Source organism: Musca autumnalis, unplaced genomic scaffold (genome assembly GCF_047663935.1).
Source record: "Musca autumnalis isolate F117 unplaced genomic scaffold, ASM4766393v1 scaffold_2, whole genome shotgun sequence".
NCBI classification, from domain to species: Eukaryota; Metazoa; Arthropoda; class Insecta; order Diptera; family Muscidae; genus Musca; species Musca autumnalis.
This window is the reverse complement of record NW_027411755.1, coordinates 3,740,745-3,753,270: the sequence shown is the minus strand read 5'-3', so window position 1 is coordinate 3,753,270 and position 12,526 is coordinate 3,740,745. Positions and strand designations below refer to the sequence as shown.

Below are 12,526 nucleotides of genomic sequence, written 5' to 3'. Positions count from 1 at the left end.
GCGGGTGAATATCGCAAATTTCTACATTAAATTTCTCAATACTTACACTTTGTTCATCATCATCGGAAGCATAAGATTTTGATATAAAACTGTCATTATTCGTTTCACCATCATCCGAACAGGATGGAGTTGAATTGCGGCTAATTGTTAGGGTGGCGGTATCGCTTTCATTGCCTTCATCACTGCTGCTACTGGTGTCGGTATTCGAAATTGCCGGTTCCAATTCCAGGGCTAAAGAACCACGCTTCGCACCCTGGTGTTTCGGCGTAAGAGCTGTATGTTGCAGTTCATTATATAAAACATCCGATTCATGACCTGCATTACGTAATAAGATATTGTTCTTTTCATTGGTGTGCAACAGCTTCATTTCACATGGATTGTAGACACCATTTGTGGCAGCTTGCAATAAATTTGCACGGGCATAATTCACCTCCAAAGATTGTCCAGTTTTACTAAGGTAAGTCAGGCGCATTGTGGCTCGGGTAACAGCATACAATAGCAGGGCCAAACCAAATACTAAGCCAGCCCAGAAGCCGACGGGCTCAATCCATGGTAAAATATTCAAATAGAAATTGAAACGGGAATCCAGGGAATCAGGTAGTTCGGGTAGGGTCTGAAATGGTTTAATGTTTTTATTATTAGAAAAAAGTTATTTTTAGCAAAACGGTTGCAATAGCTTACAATTTCAAACCACAACATGGGCACAGTAAGATGGCTAAAACGTTTCACTCGACTATAGGCTGATAAATCTCGGAAATGCATATTGATTTGTACCTTCACCGATAATGAAAGCGGCAAACCAGATTGCTGAAATGAAGAAAAATAAACAAACAACAAATTAATTTAGAACGACAAAAAATAAATAAAAATAAATTAATTATGATTGAATAAAAACCGCACAAAAAGCAAGTAATGAAAATACGTAAATGGAATTATTTTTGTAACTTTCTATAAACATAAGGGGTCTTTGAGACGAAAATAAAAAGTTCGTAATTCATATATAATATTTAAAATTGTTAAAAATTAATATTTTCCCAATAAAAAACTTTTATTATTATTGTTATAAAATATCAGAAGTACAATGAGATAAACAGTCGTTATAATATTTGAACGAGTTTTTTTTCAATACAAAACACTTTGGAAACTGTTGAGGATATGTGGCGATATCCGAAACTTTAGTCTTCTCTGCCTTTCCCCAAAAAGCAAATAAATTTTATTTACGTCCCACTTTATATAAAAAATTGTTTTATTAAGGCTCTTTCGAGTTGAGGTATAATGACCTAAGGGAGGGTACGTTGACAAATTTGAAGTCCCACACATCAAACATTAAGTTACGTTTTAAGGGTGGTTAAGTCCGATAATCAGGCATATTAGATGTTATTTTTAGTGGTTATAGATGAAATAATTTAAAGAAGTATATAATTTTGAGAATCTGAGTTGAATTGAGTAGTAATAGGGACCTCTAATTCCCCAAAATATTTCCAACAAAGTGTTTCATTTGTGAACATTAATTTCCAAATAATTCCTATATTTTTCATATTCTTAGATTAGCTTATTGACCTTTGGTACTTTAGCAAATAAAACAAGGATGTTTATTGCTTTTTTTCCCTAGCAAATTTAATTCAATCGAAAAAAACCAAGTTTAACGAACACGCAGTTTAGCTAACTAGCATTTGTTTTTGCTCTACCTAATAGTCATGGCATGAAACCTATTATTGTATCGATTTTTTTTCAATAAAATTAAAAAAAGGTTGTATGTAGTGTTTAAACTCATATGTTATATAATTAAGATTTAATCACTGATTTAGACAGCATGTCCAGAATCGACATTCCATTTTCGATTATTGAAAACATTGTTGATTGGTGGACTGGACACCATGGAATTAATGTGGTGGTGGTGTCGGCTAATATATAATTAAGCAACCCACAATGTTTTCTAAACAGATTTAGAACAGGTTCTTAATAATTAACTTGAGATCTCTCATGAGGTAATGTTTGTTTTTTTAGTAAAAGTAAATGGGAACTATATTCAAAAGCAGTTTCTCAATGTGGATATAAAATAAAGGCTCCCAAACTAGGAGTCTATTAAGACTTCCAACTGGGAGTCCACTAATGTCTACTAAATGGGAGTCTAATGACACTGCCAAATGGCCTGCCTATTAAGACTCCCAAGAAGTGTCTATTAAGACTCCCAACTCTGAGTCTTAATAGACTCCCGGACTATTAAGACTTTCAGCTGAGAGTCTATTAAGACTCCGTTAAGATTTTGAACTGGGAGTCTATTAAGCTTCCCAAATGGGATTCTATTAAGACCCTCAACCCCCAAATCTCCTAACTGGAACACTGGCAACTGGGAGTCTATGAAGACAAATGGAAGACCATTAAGGCCCTAAACTAACTGTCTGTTAAGACTCCCAACTCTGAGTCTATTAACACTTCAAACTGGAAGACTATTAAGACTACCCTGGGAGTCTATTAAAACTCCCAATTGGGAGTCTATTAAAACTCCTAACTGGAAGTCTATTAAGACCCCCAAGTGAAAGTTTATCAAGATTCCCAACTGGACGTCTATTAAGACTCCCAAATGGGGTCTATTAAGATGCCCAACTGGTAGTTTAGTAAAACTGGGAGTATAGTACAACTATTAGGACTATTAAGACTACCAAATGGGACTCTATTAATTCTCCCAACATCGGAGTCTAATAAGACTTTCAACTGGGCGTCTATTAAGACTCCCAATATGGGAGACTATTAAGACTCCCAATATGGGAGACTATTAAGACTCCCAACATGGGAGTCTGCTATGACTCCCAACTTGGGAGACTATTAAGACGTCCAATACTGGGAGGTAGTTTATTGAGACAAACTTGAGGTTTCCTATAAAGACATCCATCTGATCGTCTAAAAAGTTCTCCTCCTGATCGTCTAAAAAGACACTGTTTTGGTCGCATGCAAATACTCCTTCTGGTTGTCTAAAAAACTCCCTTCTGTTCGTCTATAAGGAATCCCTTCCGGTCGCCTATGAAGGTACCAATCGGGACGTTTATAAAGTTTTCCTTTTGGTAGTCTGTAAAAAGTTCCCCATCGGGTCGCATATAAACACTTCGTTCTGGTTATCTTGAAAGTCTTCCTTTCATATAAAGAGTCCCTTCTGGCCTATAAAGTTTAAGTTCTCGTCAGCCGTCTAGCCGTCTATAAAACCTTTCTATATATAAAGACATCTTCTTTCTATAAAGACATCCTTATGCACGCTTTTAAATTCCCATTTGGTCACCTACAATGACTGCTTTCTGGTGGCGCATTGATCGCCACTTTTGTGGAATTTCGGCTATGCTTGTAAAAAAAGACCTCCTACTGGTCGACATATTAAACACCATTCTTGTCTTCTATAAAGTAGGCGACCTTCTCTTCTTCTATAGAGATTTCTCAGCGAAGACCCACGTTGGGCGCCAGGTTTGCAGAATTTTGTTTAAACTTCTTAAAAAGTCTCCCTTTAATCGCCTATAAAGACTCACTTCTGGTCGCCTATAAAGTTTCAGTTCTCGTCACCTATAAAGACTCCCTCTATCTGTCTATAAAGCTTCCGTAACGTCGTCTATAAAGACATCCTTATGGTCGCCTTTAAATTCCCATTCCGGTCACCTACAATGACTGCCTTCTGGTGGCGCGTTGGGCGCCACTTTTGTGGAATTTTGGCTATACTTGTAAAAATAAACACAATACTGGTCTTCTATAAAAAAAAATATTGCTTCTGATTCTGTATAGGCGACCTTCTGTCCGTCTACAGAGATTTCTCAGCGAAGACCCACGTTGGGCGCCAGTTTTTCAGAATTTTGTTTAAACTTGTAAAAACATAGCAGTAGGGAATTATGGTAGATTATCTCAACATATGTAATTGAATTCAATTAGTTTCTGCTGTCTTAATCTCGACTGAAATCATCTCCTTAATTGTTTTGGGAGCTTCTTAAAAAGTCTCCCTTTAATCGCCTATAAAGACTCCCTTTCTGGTCGCCTATAGAGTTTCAGTTCTCGTCACCTATGAAAACTTCTTCCCTCCGTTAATAAAGGCATCCATCCTTAAGGTCGTCTATAAAGACAGCCCTATGGTCGCCTATAAAATCCCATTCTTGCCGCCTACAATGACTCTCATCTGGTCGTCAATAAAGATTCCTTCGAGGAGAGCAACGTTGGGAGCCACTTTTGCGGAATTTTGGCTATACTTGTGAAAAAGGCATTCTTCTGGTCGACCTATAAAACCCCATGTTAGTCGCCTATAATGACTACCTTCTGTTCCTCTATAAATATAGTTTAGCCACGTTGGGCGCCAGTTTTGTGGAATTTTGACTAAATTTATAAAAACATAACATTGGGAATTATCGTAGAGTAAATCAAAGGTGAATTGAATTCAATTGGTTTATGCTGGTTCAAACACGGCTGAAATCATATTGGTAATCGTTTTGAGAGCTTCTTTTAATGTATATTGTTCGGCGAAAAATCCTTAGTGGGCATTTGACATGAATCTCTCTCTACTTGCTGCAGATTTAGAGTTTTTAGCCATTTTAGCAATTGGCAAAATTTGTAGTAATTTAGTGAGCCTTTAAAAATGTATACTGTTCCAAATTCAAAGTAGATTCTGGAAGGTTCTGCAACACACATAAATTTTATCTGTATTGCGACCAACGTATTTTTAAACATTCTTTTTGATTTGGTACTGCCTTTAACCCCGATAGAATTTGTATCTATATACACATATATTTCAAATATGTATGTAGGTATACATATATGTGTGTATTTCGAAGATTTTATCAGGTAAATAAATTAATGAAACTGGTTTTTAATTTAATTGTTTATTAAAAATTTCAACATGAAAAATGTAAAATATTTCTATTAAGACAAAACGAAAAGATTAATTAAAATTTCACCAGATAATATCTCATTTTGGGGTCTCGAGACTTCATGGACGCTAATAGGTGTTTTTTTAGCGTATAGTTTCAAAAGTAGAGCGACATACATAGATCTAAAAACATTCAGAAATTCTAACAGCCTGTTTCTGTATGTCGAAAGAAGAATGTGTGCGAAAGAAACACGTCCAAACTCTTGTGTGTTTTTCAAATTTGTTTTTGGTTTTGAAGCAAAAGCAAAGGTAAAATTATTTCGAAAACTAAAGTTCGGGCGTGTTTCATTCGCACACATTCTTCTTTCGAGATACAGAAACTGGCTGTAAATTATATTTTACGAGTTTTGAATTTGAAATGGAATATGTGAATCTCAAGCAATATATGTACGTTGAAAAGCTTCGATTAGTGCTTGAAATAGAGAGCCACGAGAAAACAACAGTTTTTTTAATAAAGTCGGAATTTAGCTTTAAAATACAATATCCAGTATATCCAGTAAAAATTGTTACTAAATTTCGATTTAACAGGCAGATCTAAAGACAAAATGAGAGTATGGTGTAAAGGTGCCTTTAGACTATGCCTCCATATGAAGATAAAGTGCATTACATCGATTAATTTGACGTAATATGTATGCAAATATTTGTCAAACAAATCAAGACAGAGTCATTATTACAATAATAAACACCAGTTTCAACCAACTCTAAACAAAGTATTATCGATCACATGCACCTAGAGATCCCTATTTAATGTGGTCAATCAGCTGATGTACCATGGCGTAATAAAAAGGTCATGGTGCAATTATAAGGTGTCAAAAAATTTTATATCTGCGGAAGAACTTAACTTAAACCCATTTAACGGGACGAGATGAGAAAAAACTCCACAGAACACCTCAAATAGTTTCTCAATTCCACCATAAGAATACATGATTTAAATCTAGATTAATATGTCAATTTTTTTTAATCAAGATCTAATATTTGTCTCAACATTGTTACACAAATAAACATTGTTTTTAGCTTGTAACAAACTAATCATTAACAATTTTGTTATTAGATAGATTACCTCAATAATGATTTAGAAGCTTGAGTAGATTGTTGCCGGTTTGGTTGCTTTTGTTGATTTGATGAATTAATTGGCATTTTTACAACTTATAATTGTTTGCCATTAAAGTCAGGTTGTTTTTATTGATTGATGATCAAGTGGAAATATTTTCTATAAAATCAAAATCAGGCAGGCACAACAAAAAATGGTAATTTAATATAAATACTAATTATGGCATTAACCTTAACATAGTGTTGTCGGAAGTGGAAGAATATTGTTTACTTAGCTGGAATATCCTTTCACTTTTGCGAAACCCTTTAATGATGTTATTATTGGCAATTTTTTTGTTATTGTAGTGAAGATGGACAAGTTTTAAATTTTAATGGGCTCATTTAAACAAAAGAATGTTCTAGCCAAAAACAACAGCAGCTTACATTTACAAAATGCTTTTGGCATACAAAACAAAATATACCAACGAGGTTTATTTATAAGGGTGAATAGAAAAAAATTTTAAAACATTGTTTATAAATTATATTACATATTCCATGGGAACAATTAATCTGTTCCAAATATTAGTAGAAATCTAAAATTTTAGACACCTTTTCCCTTAAAAAATTTACATTATATTGTTGTTTTATTCTATTCTAATATATTCCAGTGCAACCTTATTAATAAACCTTACAACCTACAACCCTATTAAATGAACTAGGAAAATACATGATTCATCTTTTGTTTTTGCCACAATAAATTTCAATAACAACATGGAAATTTTAATTGGTGGTAACAAAATAATCCACACGCACACTCAACAACCGTGTTCAACGATTGTTATGCCGCTGCTTCCAATATTCAGCAAGAAACATGATGTTAAAACTTGTTGATCTTACTTGCCGGCCCGGCCGATTGATTCAAGCAGACACTATGGCCTCAAACAGTTAGTTATTTACTAATCAACAACAACAACAACATGCACACCACTTACTACCTCTCCGATTGTCGCCTCACTGACTGAATGACTTATTGGCTTAAAACTAAAAGTTCGTAATTGTGACGAAAACATCGCACAACTTTTTGAAGTTCAACTTACCGGCTCAACAATAAATTCTGATGAATGTTTTTCCTTGTTGGGTTCCAAACCAGTTATATCTGTGTATAGACGTGGATCGCCATCCATGAAATGGGGAAACGATAGTGAAATTGGAAAACCGTAATAACAATCGGTGACGTCAACTAAACCCACAGGCTGGCAATAACCTGAAATTACAAAAAGAAGAAGAAGAACATGGAGATAAATAAGTTAACAATGTTTTTTGTTATTGCAAAATTAATGTTTACACCACATAACTGTTGTTTTTATTGATTAAGTGACGCATTATTGATGTTTTCTGCGGGAGTGACTGTTTAAAAAAGGCGTATTTTTATAACTCTATTTTGTATGTAGTACAAAAACATGGATAATGTGAGCATGTAAACATCATTATTTTAACAACTTCATTTAGTTTTTGAAAATCAATGCAGGAAACAGAGCTTTAACGCCGGAGGAGGTGACCTTAATTATATACGGGTATTTAATATATGTGTCGGTGGATTCTTTCATTTTTGTAATTTTCAACAAAACGTTTTTGGAGAAATATCGAGATTTATTAAAACAGATTTGATGTAAATGCAACATTAAACCTAGTTTACACTTGCACCTAAACCGGTATTTGGGGGCAAATACGTTAAGCGTTCGGCACATACGATGCGTTGAGCGTCGCGGAACAAAACCACATGAAAAAAGTGTAAGTGATGCCAAGTTTTTTGAAAAACAACAATGTGGCTGACGCATTAAACCTGGCTTTCTGGTTTATAGTACATTTACATTTACGAAATCGAGTGGATTCCAACTGTCAATACCTTTGCGCAACCGTCAAATGAAATCTCATCTGAAATCCATTGCATTTCATTTGACGTTTGATACTATGTTTACAATTACGAAATCCACTCGATTTCAACTGTCAATTCCATTGCTCAAGCGTCAAATGAAATCCAATCGATTTCAGATAAGTTTTCATTTGAGATATACACAAAGGAATTGACAGATGAAACCGAGTGGATTTCGTAAATGTAAATCAAGCATAAGCAATGGAATTGGCAGTTAAATCGAGTGGATTTCGTAAATGTGAACCTATCATTATTTCATTGGTTGTGGTATTCGTACATGTATAAAAGGATGAAGGGTAACATAGTTCGAAGTTTTCTATAAAGTTTTGCGTCTTAACTGGTAGAAGAATAAAGCTGAAAACACATCCAATGTTTCAGTAAAGGTGACCGTCATTTCTTATAAAATAATAGAAAGAAAATAGTAAGGGCAACATAGATCAATTTTTTCATTATTCTTTCTTTTTCATAAATGACGCTCAACTTTACTGGAACGTTGCATGTGTTTTCAGCTTAAAAGACTAAGTCCAGCCAAGTTTAATTAATTCTTTATTTTTTACCAGAAATGACACAAAACTTTACTCAAACGTTGGATGTATTTTCGGCTTACCCTGCGTTTATACATGACAGGACAGTTTAGTTCATGTATTGATTGTCAAAAACCCAAAACTTGCCTGTGTGACATAGGCGTCCAGACAACTGTAAAAACAGTTGTAAAATTATGAATGAAAATCGTAAATTTCTTTTTGTTTTCCGTTCACATATTTCGTTTTTGTTCATGTTCTTTTATTTTCAACACATTTCAATTATTATCTCACTTATTGTTACAAAAATGTCAAAAAATTGTTAACCCGGCTGTCTGTGGAAAAGTGATGGACAGCTGGAAGACAGCCGACAAATGGATGTATGTGTTAGTAAATCAGAGTTGTAGTTGCAGACAGACTGTCTTCTGTAAACGTCTAGTTAAGGCAGAGACACATAATAGACTGACATTTTTATTAATAGTACGTTTTCATTGTACTATATTTAGCTAATATAGTGGATTTAAACTGTCAATACTACGGATGGCGATTCCGAAATCCCGAAAACCCGGGTTTTTTTCGGGATTACTCAAATCCCGAATGCCGAGATTTATTTCTCCAGGTCGCGGGATTTTTGAAGCTACTTTTCAAGGAGGTTTTATCCAGATATGGAAGAATAATCCTCTGTAGAATGAGTTGTTGAAAGTATCGACCAATTACGCCACGAAGGGTATAATTTAAAATACATTTAGAAAATGTTCCGTAAATGAATATGTCAAAGAGAGTTTCTTAAAACATATAAGGTCTGTTCGATAACTTTGCAACTAAAAAGTACTTGCAAGTACTTCTTACCCTGCGTTTACAAATGCCAGTATTGGCAAGACAATAGCAAAAATACAAACCTTTTTCACAAATACATTTATAAATTTTTAAATATGTATAGAGAAAAATATGAATGTATTGGTGAAAATGGTTTGTAACTTTGCTATTGTCTTGACAATACTGTCTGTGTGTAAACGCCTAGTTAGTTCTTTTTTACTGAAAAAAGCTGTTATCGAACAGCATTTTGTAAAAGTTTGTACAAATTTTGTATAATCGTTTATATTGAAAGAAATTTTTAATTTTCAGGTCGCTTAAGCTATCCGATTTATAACCCAGAACTCGTTAATGTGTTTCTCAAAGTGAAACGACGCAAAGTGAATTAACATTTTCTGTGGAAAACTATATAGATTTCGGTGATCGGATCCAGGATTAAGAAAAAATAAACAATTAAAGAACTTAGTGTAATAAGAATCATCTTGCGAATTAGCTTTTTTGGTGAGGGAGTCATTTCTCCCAGTTTTGTTCCTGTTTTGATTACAATACTATTTTCTTATTTTAATTACATCAATTTATTTAATTTTTCAAGGAAAATTGAATTGTTTACTTCACAAAATACTCCTATAGTGCAAAGTCCCGACAAATCTCGCGGTCCCGAAATTGCCCCGAAAAATCTCGAAAACTTGTGTAAAGGATTTTCGATCCGGAGTGTTGACCGGGACTCAATCTAAGAACGCATGATTTCATGAAATTGTTTCAATGAAATCACTGTAGTGTGCACCGGGACTTAGAACGTATATGTCAATGAAATCTCTTTTATGAAATTACTCTAGTTTGGACCGGGACTTAGAGATCCCTACAAGCAGCGACATCGTTCCTCCAAAGACAAGAGAGAGTGCACAAGTTTCTAACATTTTCTTATAAAAATAAAAAAGCAAAAGAATTCTGTGAACATTTATAGGTAAAATAAGGTCACGGAATTTCTTAATGGAATAGAGTTGGAGTCCATGTCGAAATCTGAGCTGGTGATGGAAAGACAATATAAATAACCTTTTGGATTATGAAGCAAAAACAGTTGTGCTTGTATAAAATTGAGAGCGGAGGAAGTAAACTCAGTTGTGGGTGAATTTAACGGAGACATTATTTTAAAATCTATTTTGAAATTAATTATTGAATTCATAGAAAAAGACACTTGCACTAGTGATTAAACTGCTTCCATGAATGCATCCATTTGAACTCATATAGGAGGTTAAACCTACTAAAAGCTTTAATGTAAACATGTTATGTTTACATATAGTTGTAGGTGCTAATAATTGATTTTTAATTAAAACACCTCTTGCACTAGTAGGTATATTAGTGTATATTAGCGTCTCAATCTTGATTTATTTGACATAAAATATATGCCAAATAAATCACGATGGCACAATTAACATGTTAATGGGCGTTAATGTCTACGTAGTCTAATATTAAAGTTTAATATATTGATTTATTCAAAGAATATATAAAGGGATTTGTATTAATTTCTATCTAAGAACCATTCATCAATCATGGATATCTATTGAGTCCAGATATACATTTTTTCTTGGAAATTAAAAATATGACTAATTTTGAATGTAACTATAATTTACTACAAAATGACAATGATATGCAGATTTTTGTTTTGCCTAGGCAACTAACAGAAACTAGTGAGGGCAATAGAAGAAGAGGGGAGAAGGGATGAAAGGAGAGATGAATGTGTGAACAAAGTAGAATATTGCATCTCACCTACTGGTCATATATCATAATTCAAACAGACCTATTAAATGTAATTTTAATCAGCGTTTTGTTGTCTTAATTGCAGTATTAATCTTTGGCTCTTTTCCCGGACACATTGTTGGCGTTGGTAATAGAAACGGTGATATATTAACTGGTAGAGGGAGGCTATCATAAAATTATTATTATTATTATTGATAATTATTGGCTGTTTTGAGCTTTGTACGTTTTTGGTGGAATTGCAATGTAATTGAAAAATATCTTAACTATTTTTGTGTTGTTGTTGTAATTAATTACAAATCTAGGAAATATAATAGCCATGTTATCTTACAATGATGACTTGTCAATAATTGACCGATCGGTCAACTGAAGATGATTTCATTTACAAGTTTATTACTACTGGGGGGAATCTACAGAAAATTTTTCCTCGAGAATTTTGTTTGTTGCAAAAAATTTCCGAAATTGCCTGACAATGAAGTGTTTCCATTAATTTGTTTTGTTAAAAAATGCCAACAATGCTGTTGAGATTTGACGTCAAATGCGGTAACATCATTACAACAACATATTGAAACGAAAGCAATCATCTAATTGTTGCCGTTTGTTTTGTAACACTTGATCATGAACATGACAATGACATTGTACATAATGCAATGAAAATCTAAATCAAAACAAAAAATGAAAGTATTTACGAAAACAAATTGCCACTATGTATTTAAAATGGGCGTTTAAAGCTTTTCTGTGTTCGGCCTGTTTTATACATATTTATGTCAAATAAACATGTCAATTCTTATTTAATTACTCCTCTTGGGCATAAGAGATTGTTGTTAGCGGAAATGCAATTGCCAGGGACAGTGAAAATCACGCGATTCTATGATAAGCATATTTTAAACTAATAGCTCATTTAGACTAGCCATAAATCCTCAACTGGACTTAATAAATCCACTACAAATCTCATTACATTTAGATATACCTTTGCAGGATTTAAATGGCAGTCAGCTGATTTTTGTTCATAGCACAATTACCAAGGTAGAGCCCATCTGATCCAATTTGACACGTCAAAAGAAATTGTTGTAAATTGAATTCGTCTCAAAAACATATAAGACTGTAATAGCTCATTTAGACTAGCCATAAATCCTCGTCTGGATTTAATAAATCCAGTACAAATCTCATTGCATTTAGATATACATTTTGGAGGATTTAAATGGCAGTCAGCTGATTTTTGTTCATAGTACAATTACCAAGGTAGATGCATCAGACTATCTGATCGAATTTGAAACGTCAAAAGAAATTGTCGTAAATTGAATTCGTCTTAAAAACATACGGCAAATTACAAATGTATTGTTTAATATTGAAAATGTTGGCACATTATGCTACCAATGCTAACTAATGAGCAAATAAAGAATTATTTTATCGTTCAGAGATCGTAATTATCGTTCAGAGATCGTAAATATTAGTTGATTAAAATCAACTTTGTATATCAAAGCAAATTTATTTTTTTTTTCGCCTTGTTTACAAATTTTGACATTTTAAATTATTTTTGTTGTAGCAATTCACCGATGCATCTACCTTGTTTCTTGTGCC

The 12,526-nt window shown here is 33.6% G+C and overlaps 1 protein-coding gene and 1 long non-coding RNA gene across 3 annotated transcripts in view; one reads left to right on the top strand and one right to left on the bottom strand.

The window, feature by feature from the left end:
• LOC141393549 (scavenger receptor class B member 1) overlaps positions 1-12,526 on the bottom strand; it is a 116,385-nt gene that overhangs the window by 2,304 nt on the left and 101,555 nt on the right. For both annotated transcript variants that reach the window (XM_073966639.1, XM_073966638.1), the window contains exons 7-9: positions 7,021-7,187; positions 682-807; positions 47-613 (exon numbers count right to left, since the gene is read on the bottom strand). In XM_073966639.1, coding sequence (XP_073822740.1) covers positions 47-613; positions 682-807; positions 7,021-7,187 — 860 coding nt within the window. The remainder of the gene's footprint in view (positions 1-46; positions 614-681; positions 808-7,020; positions 7,188-12,526) is intronic.
• The window catches only part of LOC141393553 (uncharacterized), a 144,687-nt gene that overhangs the window by 115,074 nt on the left and 17,087 nt on the right, over positions 1-12,526 (top strand). The gene's annotated exons all lie outside the window — the stretch shown is intronic.